The sequence below is a fragment of the Ascidia mentula genome, chromosome 3 (genome assembly GCF_947561715.1).
Source record: "Ascidia mentula chromosome 3, kaAscMent1.1, whole genome shotgun sequence".
NCBI classification, from domain to species: Eukaryota; Metazoa; Chordata; class Ascidiacea; order Phlebobranchia; family Ascidiidae; genus Ascidia; species Ascidia mentula.
In genome coordinates, this window is record NC_138568.1 from 7,652,878 (window position 1) to 7,675,180 (window position 22,303).

The 22,303-nt window shown below is 37.9% G+C and overlaps 1 protein-coding gene across 3 annotated transcripts; it reads right to left on the bottom strand.

Annotated features, from left to right (window-relative positions):
- Positions 1–130: 130 nt before the first annotated feature.
- Positions 131–17,780, bottom strand: LOC145893811 (histone-lysine N-methyltransferase NSD2-like). 3 transcript variants are annotated; one of them, XM_082982163.1, is made up of 33 exons: positions 17,640–17,780; positions 16,902–17,320; positions 16,785–16,830; positions 16,616–16,718; positions 16,389–16,518; positions 15,584–15,773; positions 15,312–15,447; positions 12,046–15,171; positions 11,402–11,555; positions 11,184–11,284; positions 10,867–11,028; positions 10,460–10,604; positions 10,325–10,390; positions 9,871–9,984; positions 9,265–9,530; positions 8,573–8,696; positions 8,048–8,225; positions 7,647–7,760; positions 7,156–7,322; positions 6,754–6,913; positions 6,288–6,432; positions 5,640–5,807; positions 4,976–5,135; positions 4,524–4,633; positions 4,255–4,371; positions 3,558–3,699; positions 3,126–3,232; positions 2,658–2,856; positions 1,888–2,159; positions 1,424–1,542; positions 1,233–1,354; positions 823–976; positions 131–457 (listed from the first exon to the last, which is right to left on the bottom strand). In XM_082982163.1, coding segments are annotated over exons 1-33 (7,725 nt in total). In that variant the 5' UTR covers positions 17,642–17,780; the 3' UTR covers positions 131–450. The 3 variants fall into 3 exon arrangements, with proteins under 3 accessions (XP_082838289.1, XP_082838288.1, XP_082838290.1); XM_082982162.1 differs by having other exon boundaries at positions 9,265–9,536; XM_082982164.1 differs by lacking the exon at positions 12,046–15,171 and having other exon boundaries at positions 9,265–9,536.
- Positions 17,781–22,303: the final 4,523 nt, after the last annotated feature.

Sequence of the window (22,303 nt, forward strand, 5' to 3'; positions counted from 1 at the left end):
GTACGTATATCTGGAACATCCTCTGCGCTACATTTTGCGTCGTTGGCATATACGTCTAACGATCCATTATCGACTGATCTAGCAACAATGAATGGTTTCAAAGCTCCTTGAACACGGCATTATATTCCGATTACGTTCGTTTGCAATTTATTATACTGTCGCAGTAGAGTGAATGACAACGCAACGCGCAACAAGCACTTCGAGAAATAAGTAATGAACCTACAAAATCAAAAACTTGCGTCCCAATACCAACTATCTGTCGTAGTCTTTGGGCCGACAGAACGGTTATAAAAACGTCAACATTTTCCCTCGAATGAAGTAAATCAGGCGAACGCGGACAAAGGTGGCGAACTTTTTTCTGAGGCTTGGATGCAGTTCGCCTTCAGGTGCAGTGCAAAAAAGATGACGTGTGTTTCACTTGGACAAGCCGCGGCAGACCAGGATCAAGAATCATACGCTGCAAGCAAAAACGGAAAACGGTCTTTCTATAATCTTGGGCAAGAATGTGCTTGCAACCATGGTGATTAGTAAACCTCGGGTAAATCCGGAATTTAGGCTTGAAATAAACGTCTTTGGATAATCCGGAACCACGTTTAATTTGATGAATTTGTAGGTCTATGTCGAATCCAGATTAAAAAGGTTTGATGTGCAATGTCCCAAATGTTTTCAAAGCAATCCTTATTTGAGCTGCACACAGTTTTCCGTAATGTCTGCAGCCCATTGCGCAATATTAGATCATTGCTTGTACACAATCTTACGGAGTAATTAATTTTTTGTGTCATTTTCAGTTGGAAATCGTGGTACTGAAGTATTTACACTTACTGGGAAGTTTTGATGTCTTCTAACGGCACGGAATGGTCGGAACGGTCTTTGTGGGATTTGCGCCTCTTCTTCTTTCGGCCTTTGTAATATTGTGTCTTGGTGCGTTTGCGCTTCACGGGCGAGGTCATAGTTGGTCCTAGATCCTCATCCGAGTCTTAACGTTGCAAGAAATGTAATTACGGGTTAAAAACAAATCAGTTTTTTTTTCATAGTTGCGAAGATCAATTTTTTTTGAATAGAAATTATTGTCAGGCACAATTTGTTTGAAAATATTCAAACGTATACAGTAAGTAGAAAATAGCAATAGGTGTAGAATATGTTTACACGGTTCCAAATTACCAACACAACTACCCTTTGCATCACTGCCATCTTATAATCTTATTTCCACTTTGAAAAGTCTCAAAACCAACCTGAATCTCCGTTTTCCTCTTCACCAATCTGCAGGGAATCGTCCAAAAGTGACCCAGCATCAACTTCCGACTCCGCTTTAACAGCTTCCACGTTCGCATATACGCCGAGCGCCCCTGCATTTCTGTGAGGAATTACATTGCAAGGTTGAATGGATGCTGAACAATGAACGTGCGCTCAGTGGTCGACTTACTTGCGAGGTCGCCCCCTTTTCCGCTTCGGGGTTTCGACTTTACTTTGAGCACCCTCTTGCGGCTCAGGTTCCCTGACTTCTCGCTTCACTCTGCTCCTGGCTTTAGACTCAGCCTCGTACTTGAAATAAATAACATTTAAGTTAACTAGTAGGTCTGCGTAAAGAAGATATTCGACACTTCGTACGTTATCTGAGATACATGTAATTTAGACAGCAGGATGTTATGGGATTCGTAGGTTATACGACATAATTGTTTAAATTAAATTCATGAACACACAAGTCTAACAAGACATGTCGCTGAGAATCTATAACAAAAAGAACCTTTAGTACTAAATTGTCTTTAATACAAACTAACATTAGTTTTTTTTTTTAATTTCCTAATATTTGCCTTTGACAGCCAGAGCTACAACGAAATTCGGTAACTTAAAATTACAAATACATCATTTACACAAAAACAATGCTACCTCTATATTTTCGATAGGTGTCGGTTCGTCTACGCTTTCATTCCAGGTTTCCGGCGGGATCATAGATTGCGCCACAGTTACAATCGCTTCTTCCATCTCATACTCAGCAACGTTAGGGTCGTGGTCTGTGCAGCAATCGTATTTGCTGGGTACGCTCTCCACCAGTTGGTTTTTGACGTGCGACGCACAGAAAGAGTTTGGACAGAAATGGCAGAAGCTTTGAGCTCGTCGACCGCAGAAGTCGCAGTGATGCCAAGGACATTCCCACTTACCTTTACATGTAATACAATGATTAACCAACGTTCAAGTGTTGGAATTCGATGTTTTTTTGTTGATTTTTTTTTTGACCACACCGGGATTTAAACCCAGGACATCCTGGGCACGAATCCCGATCAGGTTTTTTTCTTGGTATACGGGTTGGAATTCGATGTGTTTTTGTGGTTGAATTTTACAACATGTGGTTTGGGTTATTCGTTATTTACGACATTTTAGTGTTGGTCATGCGCTATGAAGGTGTCGGTTTGTTTCTGGAGTTTCGGTGTTTCTAATAGCTTGAGCAGCTGAAGTGAAACCAAAACCAATGCCATTTTGCTGCAGACAGTAGTGTACACTGTATCACTCTGCGCAGTTATTTAAACTATTGTCATTAAGTTAGCGTGTAAGCTTACAAAAATCCAATCACATATTACATACAGTCCTATAGCAATCACATATTACATACAAATGAAGATTTTGTCTGGCAAGAAAATATAAGAGAAAGGCAAAATTACCGAATGGTGGCTTCGTAAGACGCAAGCAGGAGAGACAAAAGGCGCGTTGACATCCTCGCACGTCGCAACACACAAGCGTTCCGGTCTGCCGACATCGAAAGCAAAAGTCGTCATGCTTGGGTAGGATTCGGGTGTCCGCCTTTTTTCTTTTTCTCTTGTTGCGATGCGAATTCAGGTTGTTGCCATTTCCCATTTGCGGCTGCGCGGGTTAAATGTGAAAATAAATTGAAGAGTGAAAATAAATTCTTTTGGACTTGCTGACAGGCAAATCTCAAAACAACTTTTGCTTGAACGAGTTGGTTATTTTACAAAAATCTAAACTATTATGTAAATGAAAATTTCTGTAAATCAAAAAAATTCAATAATTAGGAATTTTGTACCTAAACATAAATTGTAATCATAGTGTTTATCTGACGATGTCCAAATCGCGAACAAAACATTAAACCAAGTTAGGTGACGTTAACACACCTTGGGTCTGACGCCGATGAAACCACTGCAGTTTTTCGCCCCACACATACACGTGGTTTTGTCGTTTCCCAAACAGTCAAGGTTGTAATTGAAAGTAAATTCGCCACCTGGACACAAATACACCAATCATTAACAAGCAATACACCACGCAAGTAGGTCATCGGACATTGCTATTCATTGGGACTTGGAGGTAGTTGGCACCAGCAGCCTATTTTGCCAGTTTTAACATTTTACTTCAATTTTTTGTTTAATTGTAAAACTGATGACGCTTTTAGCGAAACATGTTTTCTTTGTAATAAACTGCGTTTTGACACGAGGTTATTTATAATGTATTTAAACAAGTATTAAGTTGCCCTTCAACAAACATTAGAAACCGTATATCAAAAACGATAACGTATATGATTTAGTGGTTGTGAATCACTCGCGTTATACCTTCCGGAATATCTTTCCGTGCGAACAGCCCAACCCTGGTGTCACCATTCACCGTCCACTTCTGCGTCTCACAACTCGGGTCACACGAGTGGTTCATAAATCGGGAATAATTGCCCTTGGGCCCAGCGTCGATGATGCGATCCTGCACAAATGAATGTAGGTTGTGTTAGTGAAGAATAGCAGGTTAAGGTTGTAGGATAATGCGGGATCTCTTTTTTTCCATTTCTACTTAAAAATGTGTGTACTTCATGCCTTCATACGACCTGTATGCACAGATGGAAAAAGAAAATCTGTATCAGTTAAATTATTTGTTTAAAGTTGGCCGATGTTATTGGGAGTTGTTACGATCACTTGCATGTAAATAATAAATAAAGCATCGTTGTTAGTCGGTCCGAATTCTGGCTCGGCCACATTTGGGTCGTATAATCACACCTTCTTTGCGAATGTTGATATAGTTTGCGTCAGTTGCGTCACTCCTTACATATACAGAACTTTGTTACATCATAACTGCTTGAAGCAATTGAATTTGCATTGAGGCACATTAGAGTCGCAGTTTGACTTTGGGCCTAACAATTCCGAAAAGGGACCATCCTTTTCCAGACTGTGTATTATATTTAAAGCAGCATAACCTCGTTGGTCGCCATGGTTACCTATTATTTCCAGTCAGCTGCAAACCAAAACATTAATAATTCTATACCTTGTCGATTGTAAGCATGTAGAAGTTGGTGACGTTACTCTTGTGAGCATGCTCGATTCGTCGGAGGCACTCCTCGTTGTCGACCAACTCACCCACATATTCGTTCACGAATTCACCCTTGGAAGGTAAAGAACACGTGACCAACGCGCAAAAGTGACGGAAAAGGCATCCACTCAGTTACGTCACATTCGTTAACATAAAAAAACTACACCAAGGAGATATGGACACATGGTAACCGTTTGCTTGATGTTTACTGTTATACTTGATACCTTCTTGACTCTGACTTTGGTGCGGAGACCCCAGCCACCCCAGTTGGTTTTGAACACATCGGACTCGGGGTAAGCTCGTTTCTGGAAGTTCTGGTTTTCGCATTTATCGCCTGCGTTATAGAAGTTAGGAAAATGATTACGACACATTGCACAAAGTGATTGTTCGTTATAAAACTGAAGTTACATAAATTATTGAGACATTTCAGGGTTATTGTAAGGTGTGGAATGTCCCGAATAGTTAAGAAATGTTATAAGGAATCTTTTTTCTTCCAGTAAATGCAAACCAACCGAACATCGACAAAAACATATTTAACTTATTTATTTCTTAACACTAGCGTTTCGTACGATATTAGGAACATTTCAATTATCGTTTGGACACTACAAACACTCTTTATACCTAATTGTATATTACCGCCTATAGTTGCATTGCCAGTATATATTGTGTTGTTCACCTGCGGGGCAAAGAGTAGGGTGGCATTCATACATCAGCATACGGTTGAGACATTCAGATTCGGCACCGCAAGGATGTGGGTCCGACCGCTTACAAATGCACCTTGAAATCTCACTGGGATCTGCGGTATACACTTGTACGTTGCCGCAAGGTTTGTTGACCTGACGAGATAATGTGATTTCAATTTAGAGGAAGAATTAAAATATATTCTTTGCGAAATTAATCTATTCCCGCAACACTTCTTTTGCGTGACACAAGCGGAAACTTCAAAGTTAATTCCCAAGTATAAAAAAAAACTTGTGTCAAAACGGTTTTATTTTTTAAAACATGTTTCGGTTTTATTAGCACGGAAATTCAAATTAAAAGCTTTGAACCGAAAAATAACATCCTGTATTTTTATAAATATTTTTTGATGGCAACTATAATGAATGTGGAAGTAACTGAACTGTTCGTGAAAATGCATTTTGCATCAATAGCAGGGACTGTGTTGTTAATGTTGAGTACATTTAATGAATTTTTCGAATTCTAAACAAATTAAGAATGTTTTTCAACAGCCTTGTAATAAACAAGCTATCTGTTAAAAAAAGCTACCTTAATGCAATGGTAAAAATCCGTAGACTAACGCATTTTTTGTGAGTAAATGCATACAACTTGTGTTTATTTACCTTAATGTGTTTGTAGCTTGGTCTTTTGTTTTGGGATTTGAGGTCTTGCAACTTCTGCTTGTGTGAAGCAATATTCTCGAACCTCTCCCTGGCCACTTGTAGGGCTTTGTTGAAGACGCTGCTGATTCCCCGAGAACAATTAACTGCGGACGCACCGGTGTCGCCCTCCTGTGTGTATTGAAACATAAGCACTGAATTCCTATCGTTTACATATCGCAAGCAACGCGCACACGTTTGGAATTCTCAGTGTAGGCAAAAACTGCTTTACACGGGAAAGTTGGCTGCATTACAGCCAGAGTTGGGTAGTCACGATTTCAAGAAAATGAGGCGACTGTGACTTCTTTTGTTTAAAATGGTCGTTAACTTGATTAATATGGTTCAGGGTTATGACGTCACGATTATTTGGATTTGGCTGAGTACTTAAGTGCTATTCGGATTCGAATCCGAATAATTTTGTTCAGTAACATTCCTCCCAACTTGACGTTAAGTCGCTGACCGTAATTACAACAGTTAGTTAAATCAGTCAGCCACTTACGCACAAACTACCGACTCCAAAACCAAGAATAATGTACTTATAATTAGGTCTAGCGATAGTGTTAAAATACACACTGCATTTTTTACTAAGAAACAACCACAACAAAATATTACCTGGTAGGCGAACACCCTTCGCTTGTTGAGCCAGAAATAGTCGTTTGAACCGAAAAACTTGACAACGAATTCGCCGATGCCGTGATGCAATCTCTGTATATTGTCTGGAATCTCATTGGGATGCGTAATCTCACCTGGCCACCACCTGCAGTAAATATTTGCATTGAACAATTTGCAAATTTGCAAAAAATTTGCAAAAAATATTACAGAATGACAAGATATTCGACAACTTGGGTAATTTTTGTGACGTAATGGTGCATGCACATTTTGCCGTACTAAAAGTAGCCGAAAACAATACAAATCTTCTACACTGCGAGCACGTTTTAGTATTTCGTTGTGCACATCATTCTTCCCCTAATCTAGCACACAAGGTGCCAGAACATTTTTATAGTGGTTTTTAGACTTGGTCGACCCGAAGTCGATCGCTTGTCTCAATTTTTTGTTGCCCTAAACACGATTCGCTTACCTGTATGACCCTAGTTTCACCCACACAATGTCGCCATACAATGGTCTTAAACGATGTTGGCAGTCATGGCAGAACCATTCACCATCGGGTGGTCTCTCCATCTCAACACAAGTGGGATGGAAGGCTGCAGGGCAACCTTCACAGCACATGAGTTGTCCGCCTGAAGATAACAACAAATAGTTACTCTTAGAAGCAGATTTTTGTATATGTAACTGTTAATTTGGCACCGCGTAAGGCTAAATAAGATGAAAATGATGTTGCTTAGCATAACAAAATATAAAAATCAAGATGCTATAACCTTTTTCACCAAAGTAAAAAAATTCAGAAAACTAGAAACCCCATTTTTTTACAGTCTCAAAATCATGAACAACAGTTATGTTTGTCACAAAACATCAGAAATACCTTTGGAACAAACGAAACACCAGCTGACATGCACTGGTTGATGGTGAGGGGTGGCTTTGTGTGGTGCAAAGTGGTCGGGACATACAATGTTTAACCCTGGAAGAATTAAGGAGCCAGCAGCAATACAATCGTCACCTGCATGGTAGGCAGTTGGACACCGGACACACCTTACATACATGAAACCAGATTTAGTTTGGTGGAGCAACAAGACCTTTTCTTGATATTCCTGCATTTGCCTCAATCATAAGGCATGGTAACAACACTGACATGAAATCAGAGCAAGATAAATAGTGAAAAATAGTTTCTGTTCGGCTTAATTGATTTTAAAAATTGGATGTACTTACTACATCAGTAGTTGTAGAAAAATGTAACACATAATTATGGAAGCCGCATCTTTTTTCTGGTCAAACAACCAGCGCATAAAATCTTACATGAAAAAATTACAAAGAAATGCACATCTATGTATATAGAAATGGGTTATGATTTATTACTTGAACATGCGTTGCCTTCCAACATTCAGGCATGCTGTGTGGTCATCCACCGCTTTCGATGCACATGTTGCACAGTGATGAAGAGTACATCGATTGTTGTTGAGGAGAGAGTTTCTAAATTTACATAATATGAAATTGTGTTACTAACCAATCCCAAAGAATTTCTGACATATTTCTGGCAAGCAACTACACAATATTGTGTATATTACAGTGAATTGTTACTTGATCCTAAGGTCAAGGATGGTGGACAAAAGTTTACTACATGAAGTTTATTAGCTTTTGTACAAGTTATACTACAATTTGTGACATTTGTTGAACACAAATCAATAGTATTTTTGATTGTTAACAAAACATAAAGAAGCTTATCTGGCTATCTAACAAGAGAGGTCAGTACTTCTCACCTATCGGATTTCTCAGACTTGTCTGCCTCCTCATTACCGAGTATGGCAAGTTTACGTAGATGAAGACAGGTGGTGTGATAAGAGCGGCCACAGTTTTGAATGTTGCACCTTTTAATTTCACCCAGATCTTCACTGCCCTCAGAGGCAGATTTTTTGCAGATAAAACAAGGGTGGGTACCTATTTAAATGTAGAGTTATATATTTTGAAATTGGAAGATAAATGAGTGAAAGAGCAACGAGACGCATCTTTTTATCCCTGTTTTGTATTAGGTAAACAAAAGCAAGCAGGCTTTCTAGTATTTTTAGCTGCGGAAAGCGGATTCCATTTTAAGAAACTCTAAACTGTTTATTTACAAGTATTATGCAACCCCCTCTAAAACCCCAATTGATGCAACAGAATATCACAACCCACAGTTTGAGAACCAGCTTTAAACTATTAGTTTCTAGAATTTGCACAAGCCTGCTGTGTTTGAACTTAAGCAAATAAGTTAACAATGGAGGTAGTATTGGATGGAAAGTATTTACCATCTTGGCAATTTTTGCATTTGAATGGATCAGTGGATTTAGGTACACTTATGCAAGCCGGGTGGAAGCTCTGGCAACAACCGCCAGTGCAAGGGAGAAGTTCATCACCAAGATCTTCGCACACCTGAAAGTTTTCAAAAACGACAACTTAGAAAAGGTGTAAAATTTTATAGAAGCAGATTTTTTGTATCTCACTCAGATGTTTTAAGGGGAAAAAATACTTTGAACCATCTTGAATGCAACGTCATTGTTACCCATGTATCTTTATTGTTCACATTTTTTTCATGTGGCTCTCACTTTTGGAATTACAAATTAACAGGCAGTATAACAAAAATATTAAACAACAGACATGTTCACTACAACCTGCAACAGGTATGAATTAAATTTGTTGGTTTTACATTGTTTTAATGTTTTGCTTACCTCTAAAGTAAACAAAACACATAGGAAGGATTGTCATTGTAACAGGTGGTGGCGTATATATACAGTATTTTTGAACTAATAAATATCTTAAAGACATGCATCCAAATGTATTTTGTTGCAATTTTGAGCAACACGTAACCCTTTTAGTTATCTATAAATTTTAATTTGTAATTTTCAACAGAATAATTTTTTGCTCTTTTTACAATAAAAATTGTAAACTTTGGAAAATATTTTTTTTTACGAAGAAATGATGTTGTCAGAAAACTGCTTACTGGGCAGATATTTTCTCTTTTAGTGGTGGAACCCAACTGGGGTCCCTTCCATCTTGATCTTCTTACAGAACCGTTATCATCACCATTGCTGCTTGCATCATCATGGTTACTGCTGCGACGACTGCTCCTGTCATCTTCATCAAGACTTTTTCTTCTGCCAGAGTCATCTTTAGAATGTTTTCGCTTTGCGAGAAGATCCATTCGCGATAAACCTCGCCGGCTTTCCGGAGTGGCAGACTTAAGTTTTTGTCTTGGGGATTTGGAGCCTGTTGCTAGTACAACAAACATAATAGTTATTGCAAAAAAAATTAAAGGTTTTGTAATCATCTGAAACCTTAATCTTTCATATAATTATTTATGTGAACAAGCTGAAAGTATAACATTAAAAGAGGCATCTGAATAGAACAGTAAGTTATTCTATGTGAATTATTGCTGGTTTAAATCAGGGATTCAGAAACTTTTTTGATTATGACCCACATAATTGATTAAAATTTGACCCTTTGCAATTGACAGTCATCTAATATTTTGACATTTCATTGAACAAGTTTTGGGTGTAATACAGGTTTTATTGTTTTCTGTACATGCATGATTCATGCAAGTACTTACAAACAGTATGAGTGCAAAACTTGCGATGAATCTGTAGAGCTTTGGCACTGAAAAACTTGTCAAGGCACTTGTCGCAAGTGAAAGCAAAAGCTGCTGACTCCGCACTTCCATTCTCTGTTATCCAGAATAAAAAAATACAACATCATAGGAATTTACTTTCACGCAAGCGATATTACTAATTACAAGAAAACTAAAGGATTCCAGAAAACAAACCTTTACGCCTACATTCTAATCAGATGTACTGTTTTAGTCATAACAGGTCATATCTATCTGACGGTAACAACCAACTGTGTCACATGTTATTACAACTATGTTTTGCAATAATTCTTTTATCATTTGTATTTAATTTCTCATAACATTGAACATGCTGTAGTGATAATTGGAATAAAAATCAAATTTGGCGGAGACAAAATTTACAGTTTGGCAAAATGCAATTAAAAGTTACTACATTAACCTGTGACTGTGCTGGCAGTTTTACCACTTTGGGGTATTCTCCCAAACTTTCCCTTCGACTTCGAGCCTATGCACATAAAAACCATTTTGAAGATACAGAAAACACCATAAACGTCAATTGTGTGTATTAATGTACCTGAGTTAGTCGGCAAGCACCAACGCTTGTGTTGACCCAGAGAAAACTTGGTCGGATAAGAAATGTTGCAAGCAGGACAGGAAAATATTTGGTCTTTATCACTGAGGGGCACGGGCTCTTCGTCCTCATCATTATCACTCTTTTCCTGAAATCAAGGATGTAAATCTACAGCTTTTACTTTTACCCGAACTTAACAGTTAAAAATACAAATGTTAACAGTATGACCAAGAAAAAGCAAAGTTTTCAAAGTTTACGTAACTTTTTTTGTAGTACAAATTATTTGAACAAATCCTTTTTAAAAATGTGCTAGCTGGTAGACTAGCAGGCACACAGATTTCCACTTTGTGGTACCTTTTTAAAAATGTTTCCTAAAAATAATCTTCAATATTTATGTGCTTATAAGCTACCTGTTGAATCAACGACCGCCTCCTTGGTTTGTTTGTGGCAGCAAGATCACCCAACTCAGATTCTACCGAGATTGTTCTTTCCTCACTGGAAAGAGCCTCCCATTCCATCCAGATCATTGCTTCTAATTGTTCTGGAGTCATTTCTGGATTTTGAGCAGCAATCTAACCAAAATCAATACTCATTAACAAGCATCTGTACCAATATGTCTCGAGTTTTCTTCCATCATGTACAAAAACCAACTGCCAAGTATATCCAGGGAGTAACAAAGTACCACCACTACATTTTAGAGACAGATATTACATTAAACAAAACTTACTGAGGGTTTATGACGCTGACAATACAGCTCAAACATTTTCGTCTCGGACAGATTCATTGAAGATGAGGTTTTCGGACTGTTTAGCAGCTTTTCCTTGAGTTCTAATGAAAGATGGCGTTGGGTTAACTTTAGCTACTACAGATTTAGCAATGAGTCACGGAGTATTGGCTGTTTAATGTAATCTTATACATTCATCCATTCAATCTACACATGAAAACCTTTTTTCAGCAGATTTTTTTCTTTCTGGATTTGACGCAATCTTTCATTTTTCATTTGTCTTGCAGAGTTCAGTCTTTTTACAGCATGCTTCTGCTTAAGCTTCTTTAACTTGCGACCGACTTTGTTTTCATTTTCCTTTGACATTTGCCTTTCCTGCCAACAGTAGAGTACAGTTAGACTTAAACAATCCGGAAAAAAAACTTGGTCATCTGCCCAGCAGTGTTTGTCAGAAGGCCAGACACCAACAAAAACTAGGGAACAATTGGAAAACAGGCCATTTTAGGCATTAAATGTTCTTTAAAGGTTGTTTACTGACAGTTCTGGAACAACAAACACTGCTGTGCACATGACATGTTGATCTTCACAAAACATGGCAATAAAGAAAAAAATACTGACACCTGAGTTTGTTTAGAAAACCTGTAGACACAATATAAGACCATTTAGTTTCGAATAAAAACTGACAAAACTGCAAAAGAACAATTGGTACTATCATAAGATGGAGGTACAAAGCAGTGAAAGTTGTTCCAGAACATGCCACACACACTGTGAACAAAACAAAGCACAAAACGTGCATTCTGGCCATTCTGACAATCTGCCCACTCTAACACTAATGTACAGATAAAACTTTTTTTCTAAAACATACTTGCAGGGCAAGTCTTGTTGAATGCTGGCTTCTCGTTTGCAATGTAGTCGTGGAAGATCCATTGCGGATACAAAAATCATGCAACTTTTCGTCGCTGAATGTTTCAGCCGGATACTTGTCACGATTTATCGGAAACAAGCCACTTTCATCAAATGAAGAAATAATTGTTTCTGGCGTCAAAATGTCCGTCCACATGTCCTTGGCAATTGTTACTATGTCAGACGATGCATACTTTTTTGTCGTTTTCCCTGAAACACTTGCAAGAGTTTCTTTTACTACTTTGTTATAGGGGACTTCAAACACAATACAACTTGACGCATGCGGCAACTTAACGATAGCAACCTTTTTCTTCATCATTGCCAACATGAAGGATATGGGCAGTTCAGATAAATGGCTATCTAACAAAATCAAAGCAGGCTCTTGTACTTCATCAAGAAAAGCAGTCAACCAAAGTTCGAAGAGTTGCTGATCGAACTGGCCATGCTCGGAAAATGCACAGTTCACTTTTGGTCTCTGTCCAACTCCCGACTGGCAAGAATGACTCCAAAGCACACCACCACTAATAATGACAAGGGGATTAAACTTCTCACCTGCTGCATTTATAGCAGACACAATGCTGGCATTTTTCATATTCTTTAACTTGACCAGAAATTCTTGAACCAAATAGACTTGGGAAGGGCTGTTGTCAACACCGAGAGATTGCGATATTTTCTCGAGTTTGTCAAACATTGCATATATTAAAAAGGGGTCTGCTTCAGTCGGTGTGGTCTCCGCTTGTGGGTCACAGTACTCAATGTTGTTGCGGATGCAGAAGTATTTCAACCAAATGTTTGTCACTGTATTAATGTGATTCAGGCTTTCCAAATAATCCGTTACAAGTTTTGATAAGTTTTCTTTGCTCAGATTCCAACCCCAATCAAGTTGAGTTTTAAGCGCACTGGAAATATTTGCTTCCATTTCCATTCCTAACCCATGCACCACCCGCTCTATGCGTCTCTTAGACTTTTTGTATAAGCGACCCCGGGCGTTATCTTTGAGAGTTGATGCGGGAATTCCATACTTGTTAGCAACTGTTCGTACACGACCACCCTTTCTCACCTCGCAAACAGCATCATGCAAGTCTTCTTTCGTGTATGTCCATGATTTCCCACTGAATAGACTTGGTTTGTCGCGATGCCTCATCTTTTGCTTGTGTTCTGGGGAAATGTTGTCTTCAATAGATACAACAACAGATGGCATTTTTTTCTTCAGTTGTTTGATTTTATCGACTGTGTTCTGATTTTCTGTTTCAGGAACTTTTTCTTTCAATGGACATACTTTCCTTCTCCTAAACTGTGGACCCATAATACGAAACAAGTGCCTGTTTGCTTTGAGAATACCCAAGCGCTTGTGATGTGGAAGGCGCTTGGACTTAATAAGGCTTTGGTAAATGCCGGCATTTCGTTTAATGCAGTCACGGATAGTAGTGTTTGGAATGCCATATTCCTTTGAACAACTTGTCACAGTGGTTTTGGCAGTCAAAATTTTGTCAAGTGATGCCAAAAGATCATCATGTGAGTAGGAATTTTTCGCAACAACTACACTTGGTTTCACAGGTAATGCAACTTTAGGTGGAGGCATGTTTGTCGACTTATTCAAGAAATACTTTATGCGCTTACAAAACATTTGTAGTGAGATGTTATGAGCAGCTGTTGAAACATGTACACTTGCTCCCTGCAAACATTTTCTCATTGCAAGTCGGAAATCCTGCTCCGTAAAATCTTCAGATTCGGAGCAAGAACTTTTGTAACTCTGCAATTTTCCAGGTTGGCGATAGTTGTGCCAAGCTGTTGCCAGCTCACCTTTTTCAAACTGTACAATGTCCTGTTTGTTGCTGGATGAAGCAGTAGCTACAGATGCTTTCTTCACTGGCAACAGTTTTGATTTTACTTTATCCACACTTCTAGGTCGTGGCTGTAACTGAAGACGTCTACATTCACCTATCAATTTGATGTGATGAATCTTATTGTCAATGATAACATATTTGCTGCACAGGAACATGGCACAGCTGGAGTGGTGCTTTATAGCAAGGACTTTTTTGCCCATTGTATAATCCCACAGTGTTGTTGCAGGAATTCGAAAGTTGGCTGCAACATGCCGATATGGAAAGCCTTCCTCAACACTTTTTATTGCACTGATGAGATCTTGTATGGTGTATGTAAACTCTCCCAAGCCACGGCTTTCTTCAAGTGCAGTGCATGTACATACATTAATATCAACAGTCTGTTGGATTTTCAGCGCGCTTAAAGCTTTTTCAGCTCTGCTTGCTGTTATAATGCTTCCACGTTCGTAAGATGGAAACTTCTTCGCCACAAGCCCCAAACATTCATGAAATGCAGTGGTTTTGTTATTTTCATCACTGTGGTCCTGTTTTGGTTTTGATAAAGCAGTGCATTGGTGTGTAAGTTCCTGTTTCCAGTTTACTGCCTGCAAGGCATTATCACTGACACATAGCTCTTGCAATGCAATATTTGATTCTGAAGTACATTTTCGCCTGTTATTTTGCAGAATACGTGCTGCTGGTCTAATCAAGTGTAAAGCATCTTTTGGATTTATTTGGCTGTCGTGTGATGCAGCTCTTGTTTTCTTTTTGGATCTGGTGTAATGTATCAGCAGCTTCGTTTTTACATTGGGCAAAAAGTTTTGAGGATCTGCGATTTCCACGCTGCTCTGATTTCCACTGGGAAAATCTTTTTCGGTTTTCTTGTGCGACACTGAGGTAGATATGTTCTTGGGAGATTTATTTTGCAAACAATTCGACTGCACAACAAATGCACATGTACCACTTGCACCAGGGTTTACAGGCAATTTGGGCGCATGGTCTGCGATTCCGCTGCCCTCGGCAAACTTGTTGTTAGGGTATTGCACATGGTAGACTGGAATACACTTATCTGTTACCAAACAATCACCAGGTGTCTCTGAAATAAGACTCTCTTCTGCGGAACAGCTTACAGCACCATTAGTTATCGCATTACTGTCTTGGTGGGTCTGAAGTCTGTCTAAACAATTGTCTCCGGGAAAGGATATATCTTCCACCAAGGCCTTTGCCAGCAGCTGGTCAAACGAAACATCTGCTTCTTCATGATTCTTGGTGAGATGAAAGTTTGTTAACAAAAATCACTTCATTGCCATGTAAAAAAACTCAAATCAGAGTGAATATAAAAAAAACAAACACAAATAGATAGTGCTGTTTACATGGGACTTTGCCACCTACACAAAGGACTTACTTCAGGAGTGTTTGGTTTGGTCAGTTTCTTGATGTAGGGCTTGAAGTCGTAACCAAATTGTTGAATTCTTTCCTCTGCATTGAACGGTACAGCCTCCTGGATTTCATCTACAGCGGAATCCCAGTCTTGCTTCAATCTGACAAAAACAAATCCATTGAAGTGTGTAAATCCTACACGCCACCCCTACTTTTAAGCAAATAAGACAAAAATGTGTGAGATTTATTTCACAGTTTGTAGCTGTTGAGCAACAACAGACTCAACATTATACTTACCGGACAGGAATATCCAATCTTGGCACTTTCAAAGACATCTTTTTGCTTTTCGTTGTAAGTTCTTCAATGATTATCTCATAGTCGTCTGGTCCATTGTACAGAAAGACCCTTCTTTCGTTAATCCAACCTCGCTCTGGACGGTCACCAAGAAACTGCACATGGTACACTCTGCAACCCTTCGGTCCACCACCTATTCCAATCATAGAAATATTAGTGTTTACCAACAAAAAATAACATGATACATTAACATTTTTAAATTTGCCAACAATTAAAATTCTTTTCTTGTGGATTTTCTAGTTACAAACACTGACATTGGCATTATGTGATAAACAGTAGTGGAGATAAGCTTTCTATAGTGCAATATAAAAATTCATAATATGTAAGCATAACTAAACTATATTCCACATTAAAACACAGATTTAAAATCATTGCACATACAGAGAGTATGAATAAAGAAACACTATTGAACATCAATAAAAAATTTTAAATTTTTTTAAGGATGTTTTATTTCTTTAATTTAAGTATATGTTGACTTGTTAAAGTTTATTAGTTGTGGTCGATTTTGTTGACTGATTTTTTTCACACTAAATCTATGCAATAAAGAAGAAAAAACGTTACATTTAAACATATGTATTATATAAATATATATAAAACAAGATCCAACACACACTTATTCTAATTTCAGCCATCTAAAACAAATAGCAGCGGTTGCATATTTGCGCATCTAACGTTGGAGAGATTTTGAGATACAAACAACATAGTTGCCAATGCCAAGCACTAGATGGCAATATAAATGTGCAGTTACCATGCATTTTGGTAAATATTTCTTCCTCCGGATGAAGAGTAATCATACATGGCCACAAGGGATGTCCCGGAACATACGCCCATACCAGATCCCCTAATTTCCAAATGATAGCGGTCTCAACAAGAACAACCTGTAAAAAAAAGAATAACATCAGTCTGTCACACCAGAAACTACAGAAGTTGTGTACAATACAAAAAAGTTAAAAAATACACTTTTTATTGACTAACCTTTTCTTTAACAGGCCTTGGGGGTGATACCACTTTTTCTTCTTTTTTGTCATCATTATCATAGTCAAGAGACTTTTTAGGGACCCGCTTACGTTTGGAAACTCTGTCATTAATAAGAATAAACTAATAATGTTAATCGCAAAAAACAACAATGTTTTATTTTACATACCTTGGAGATGGTGTATTTACATTAGTGATGTTTGGCTTCAATTTGTCTAAATAACAATATGAACAATGTTGTGTACTGCACACCAGAAAATCTTTAATTTTTGATCACATCACTTACTAGGCAAAACTGGTGTTGCTGTTGGACAGGGTTTAAACTTTGCATTTTTGACTACTGATTCCAACATTTCTCCAATTACTTCTTGTGATATATCAAAGGAGTCATCCAATTCTGCAGACCCATCATTACTGGTAAGATTTGATTCAACCATCTTACATGATGTTTGGCCTCTTGGCTGGTTTAGAGATTGTTCAGAATCAAAAATTGTATTTTTGATCATCTTAGTGCTGTCGTCTATAGTCAACTCATCAATACTGTTCTTCATAGTCATGGTTACCAAGGGCAAGACTGGCACGTCATTATCTACACTGCAATTGTTTCCATCATTTGCATCCCAAATGGAGTATGATTTGGTATGTATGGGTTTATTGCCATCCTCAGCAATCATTGAAGGGATCAAACCTTCAGACTCCATAGTCCTGCATAAGTTACAAGAATTTATTTTTCATGACAAAACAAAGATGCGCTTTGGGCATGGGCAGATACGAAAAGTACTCTTCTGTAGTCCCAAAATTAACATAACGGCGGCTTATAGCAGCATTTATTAAATGAAATTTATGTAAATATGACTACCTTTATGTACCATATTATTGGAAAATAAAAATCAGTAAGAACCAAAATAACAAATAACATGAAACACAAAAGCTTGCCATTCAGCCCACGTGGTAAAGTTTTCACCCGAAATTCATTCAAAAATGAACAAGTTTTTTAAAAAATATCGTCAGATTACCAACTTACATTAAACAGTGTCAGATCATGTCCAAATAGTAAGTCATTATGCTGACCGCAAACTTGATGAAAACCGCCCAAAATGTGCAAGGTGTACAGCACCTCTCGTGCCTTTCTCCCTTATTTTGTCGCGAAAACCCGCGCAAGTGGCTCACTTACAGTCACGTGACAGGCTCGCAGCATGGCGAGATCATTTGGCCGTTGGTGCTGTGCTTGGCATGTTCATGATATCATTGCTATTTCTTGCTACATTTTCTTTTTTGTAGGTCAAAAACCATTTAAATCGTAACATAAATGTTGGGAATTGTACGTGTGATTGAAATACTTGTCCTACTGGTTGCAATTTTTGATTAAGTGAGAGAAAAATCTTGAATAAACCATTTGGCCTGTTGCAAACCGTGTCATTCAAGCACGGATCGCCATCTTGAATTGTAATTTTCCCATACAAATGTCATCATTCAGAGACGTTTTTTTATAGAATCAATGTTTGATTGTGAAATTGAGTAAATTTTTATGTATTCACTTGTTTTGAAGAAAAATGTATGTATAAGATATATGACACATAAGCTACACTTCCATGATTGATGACACACCAACAATCTTAAATCATTTACATATGGCACTATGGATTCAATCATTTATCCATGCAATTGCGACATTGATTTTTTGAAAGTTTTATGACACAAAATTTCATCCATCAAAATTGTTCGGCGTGCGATAATTGCAATGCGTTTTTATGGCAAGATTTAAATTTTGCGAAAAATGTGAATTTACAAAATGCGCGTTCACATCACTTTAAATGCGCCATATGCGGTGTTTACATAAGTTGTGCAACTACCTTTGTGAAATAATTGTTGGCGGGTAATGTTTTTACATGTAGGCTATACCCGGAAAAATAGTTTAATTACATAATCATCTCATACATAAATAATAGAACATGATAGTTTCGTTTTAACGGACACAAGTTTACTGTGCTTATATTGATTCTGTTTATGTAGTTAAAAACAGCAAGATATCAAGGTCTTGTATCTTAAAATTGGAAAATGATTTTCTTGCACCACAGCTGACAGGTAAAGAAAACCTCCAAAACTACTTGGATGACAGTTATAAAAATATGTCAAAAACATGAATTTAGTGTCATATGGTTTTGTTGAAAGATGAAAATCCATGCAAAACATAGGTTTGGTCTACATTTGCTGGTAATTTCATAATTTTAATCAACACCGTTCGTAGGAAAGCTTGAGCATCCGCTTCGATTAAAACCGTGTCATGCAAATTAAAAACATTCTCTAAACCAGTGAAACCCTGAGTAGAATCAGATAGAATGGCTGATTGCAATCATGGCAGTCGCCCATTGGTTTATGCCGCTGTATTCAGTGCCATAAAATCTTCATCATGACTGTACACAGCCCTACACAGGGGTGGGATAAGATAGGTTATATATCAGGTACAGTCAAACAAAATGCAGTAATCTATATGTTGCTGTTTAATTGTATATTCAACAACGTGGATAGGTATGATTCAACTTGGGTGGGCTGAAAGCTGATTCCCACTGACCAACGATTGGGAAATACCCTCTCCTCGCCCGATTTCGCAAACCGTCTCTGATACGACGCTACGACGGCGCGTGCACACTGGCACGATCGTACGCTAGCAAGTGCTTCAGTGTGTTTTATATATAGAACGTTAAAAGTTTGCGTGCAAACCTACTTCAAAGCTTCTTGTTTATGGAGAAATAATTGCTAAAGGTCCAAAACCACAACGTTGATGCATTCAAAATTTATTCACCTTTTTAAAACACATGATTAACAACATGAAAACAATTCTAAATGGATTATTGCTATTATTTTCACAAAACCTAATTTGTTGGTTTTGGAATATGGTCCTTATCAAATTAAGAGATAACATCTCTCACACAGAACATACTTTATGCGAAAAACAACTTAGTTATACCAGCCTACCAAGTGGGTCACTTATTGCCAACTGCTTGAAAATATAATCTTTTGTTTTTTTTATCTACTGTAAACGATAAATTCGTCAATTTTATTAAGAAGTAAAGGTGTTACCAGCAACACATATGAATATCCGACAATGTAAGTGTTTAAAAGCATCATGTATAATCTAAATTATGGGTATTTTGCAAGCAATCACTGTGCCATAAGATGATATATATTTTTTTCATTGTGTTTTTTATTTACAGGTATATGCAATGGATGAACAGTCAAATTCCTGGTCCTAGTAATAGAAAATAGCTGTAACAAAAGCACTTTTTGACAAACAGCTGCTGCTACATGCTAACATCTTGTACATACTCACTCTTACATATATCGAGTCCTAAAATTGCATTTATTTGTAAGCTATTACAATTGTTATAATGACAGTTGTTTTAATATAACAGATGTTCACAAATAATAATTAAATTCATGAAAAAAAGGGGGAACATATTCTGACAGTTGGCATCAGCCTTTTGACGCGGTTACGACGGCAAGGTCCAACTTTTTCACAACATTTTTAAAGTTGTAGGCAAAATTGTGGGGTCATAGAAGAGTATGAACAGAGGCTGGGTAGAATGATCAAATTTTGGCAGTAAAAAGAGCTCCAAAGTTTAAAAATCATATCCGTGTTGCCGTGAAAAGTGCACACGATGAGCTACCCAAACCACTGTAAAATCTGGTAGCCTACGTGTGGAAGGATCCAAACGGCAAAAGTGACAAGGTTTTGTAAAGTCTGGGTCGGTGTGTTTTCGTGTGATATTTTTCGAGACTAACTGCAGTGTTGCGCCTCTGTTATGTTAAATGTGAGTCTCGAATCGGGTCTTAACAATATTATTTATGATGGATGGAAATCCTATTTGATTAGCGCATTTGACATTAGATCGCAAGTGAGTTCTAATTGTTGTGTTTTCTTAACCTGACTTTAATTAACTCTCGATGCAAACACTACATGCAGTAACTAGGTAACGTCAAATTAGTAAGTTTTCATTTTATGCGGAATTTTAGAAATATCCAAAAGAAACTAGGAACAGTGCAATGTTGCAGGGTGTTGCTACGTATGCGGCAATTCTGCATAATTGTTGCGTTTTTGCCAGACATGGTATAATTTTTCATGAGATGTTGATGAGGGACAAGAACGGTGGAATCAGCACTCACACTATATCTCTGTAGTCTTAAGTATTCTATGATTTAATAGAAATCAGTGGCTTAAACTGTTTTGCTAATTTTTCGTCTTTTTCACAACGACAGCATACGCCTGCACGTACTTTAACATCAGTTTACTATAGTGATATGCCTAACTCATAGTTTCTTTCTTTAAACTGTGTAAAAAATGTGTGATGTACCGAAACTGGTGACCCGAGTCAGTTATTATGTCATTGTTCACTAAAATTGAGGAATACTTTTTGCGTTTCGCTAGGAAAACATGGTATTGGCTAAATTTGATTTTGAGCTAGTCATGTTGTGGTCATATGGTTTCAAAGTGGCAAAAGTAAAGAAATAAAACGTTTTCAACTGTTTATTATTTGAAGAATAACTTTCAGTAGTTGCTGAAAGAATGATGGGGCCTAGTGCGGAATCGTACGTAGGCTACCTATGTTACAGACACCGGGGAACCCCAAATTACGTCACAATGAAGGTGGGGTCAAGTTGACGTCACACCAAAAACAACGTCACTGTGACATCACCAGCCGAAGATACGCACCGACGAAAACTCTCGCTTATATACACGCACATACGCGGTTCTGTAGGCATCGGGCAGGCGACGAAAGGCACAACAGCAATGAAATAAAGCATGGATACTCTTCATTGAATATTTAATAAAATAAACCTATTACAAGCTTGAAATTACGTATGATCAACCACAAGGGTGCCCAAAGCAATATATAGCTAAAATATTGGTAACTCTATTTCAATCGACGACAAACTTTTGTTTGTGACGTAATAACGTTGATAATAGATGGATTCGATTAAAATTGTGACCAACTCATAACACCGTCCCTTATGTACAATCGTACCCATTTTCACATTAATCGGACCAGTATATAAGCTTGCACACCACGAAACACAAACACACCTCTACGCACTCTAGCGCCGTTGACGGCAGAAGGGGGCACCAAGTGCGGAGTCGTACGTAACCACAGAAACTTGAAATTTGGTACAACATACTAAAGTCACCACCGTTTATTAATCTTCTTAAACAATGAAATCGAAATTAAACAAAAATTAAAGCCAAAACAAACAATTAAGTGACTTGCAACGATAAGCTGAACAAGGCACGGCCGTCGCGCTTTGCTGCTGAATGGCACATTAAAATGCTTTGTTGTCTCATTTTGAAAATCAATAGAATAAAGAAAGAAATCGGATTTTACAGTTCTACTCAAAACACACTGTTGCGATTATGTGCAAAATTTCATTTCGATTGAATTTCAAACAAACAATTGAGAGACTGACAATTTTTAGACGACCAGGTATGACCCGCTTGCTTTGCTATTGACTGGGCGCATGGGAATGCTTTATTGTCTCGTGCTTTTGCTTTGAAACTGCGAAACGATTACGCGTTGTAATGCGTCTTTTCGTATGGAGTCCCAATGGCCCGAACCGCTTTGCAAAATGATTGACAGGCTGTCATCACCAATTGAGGTACCAAGTTAACACTTTTAAACATGTATAAGTGAATAC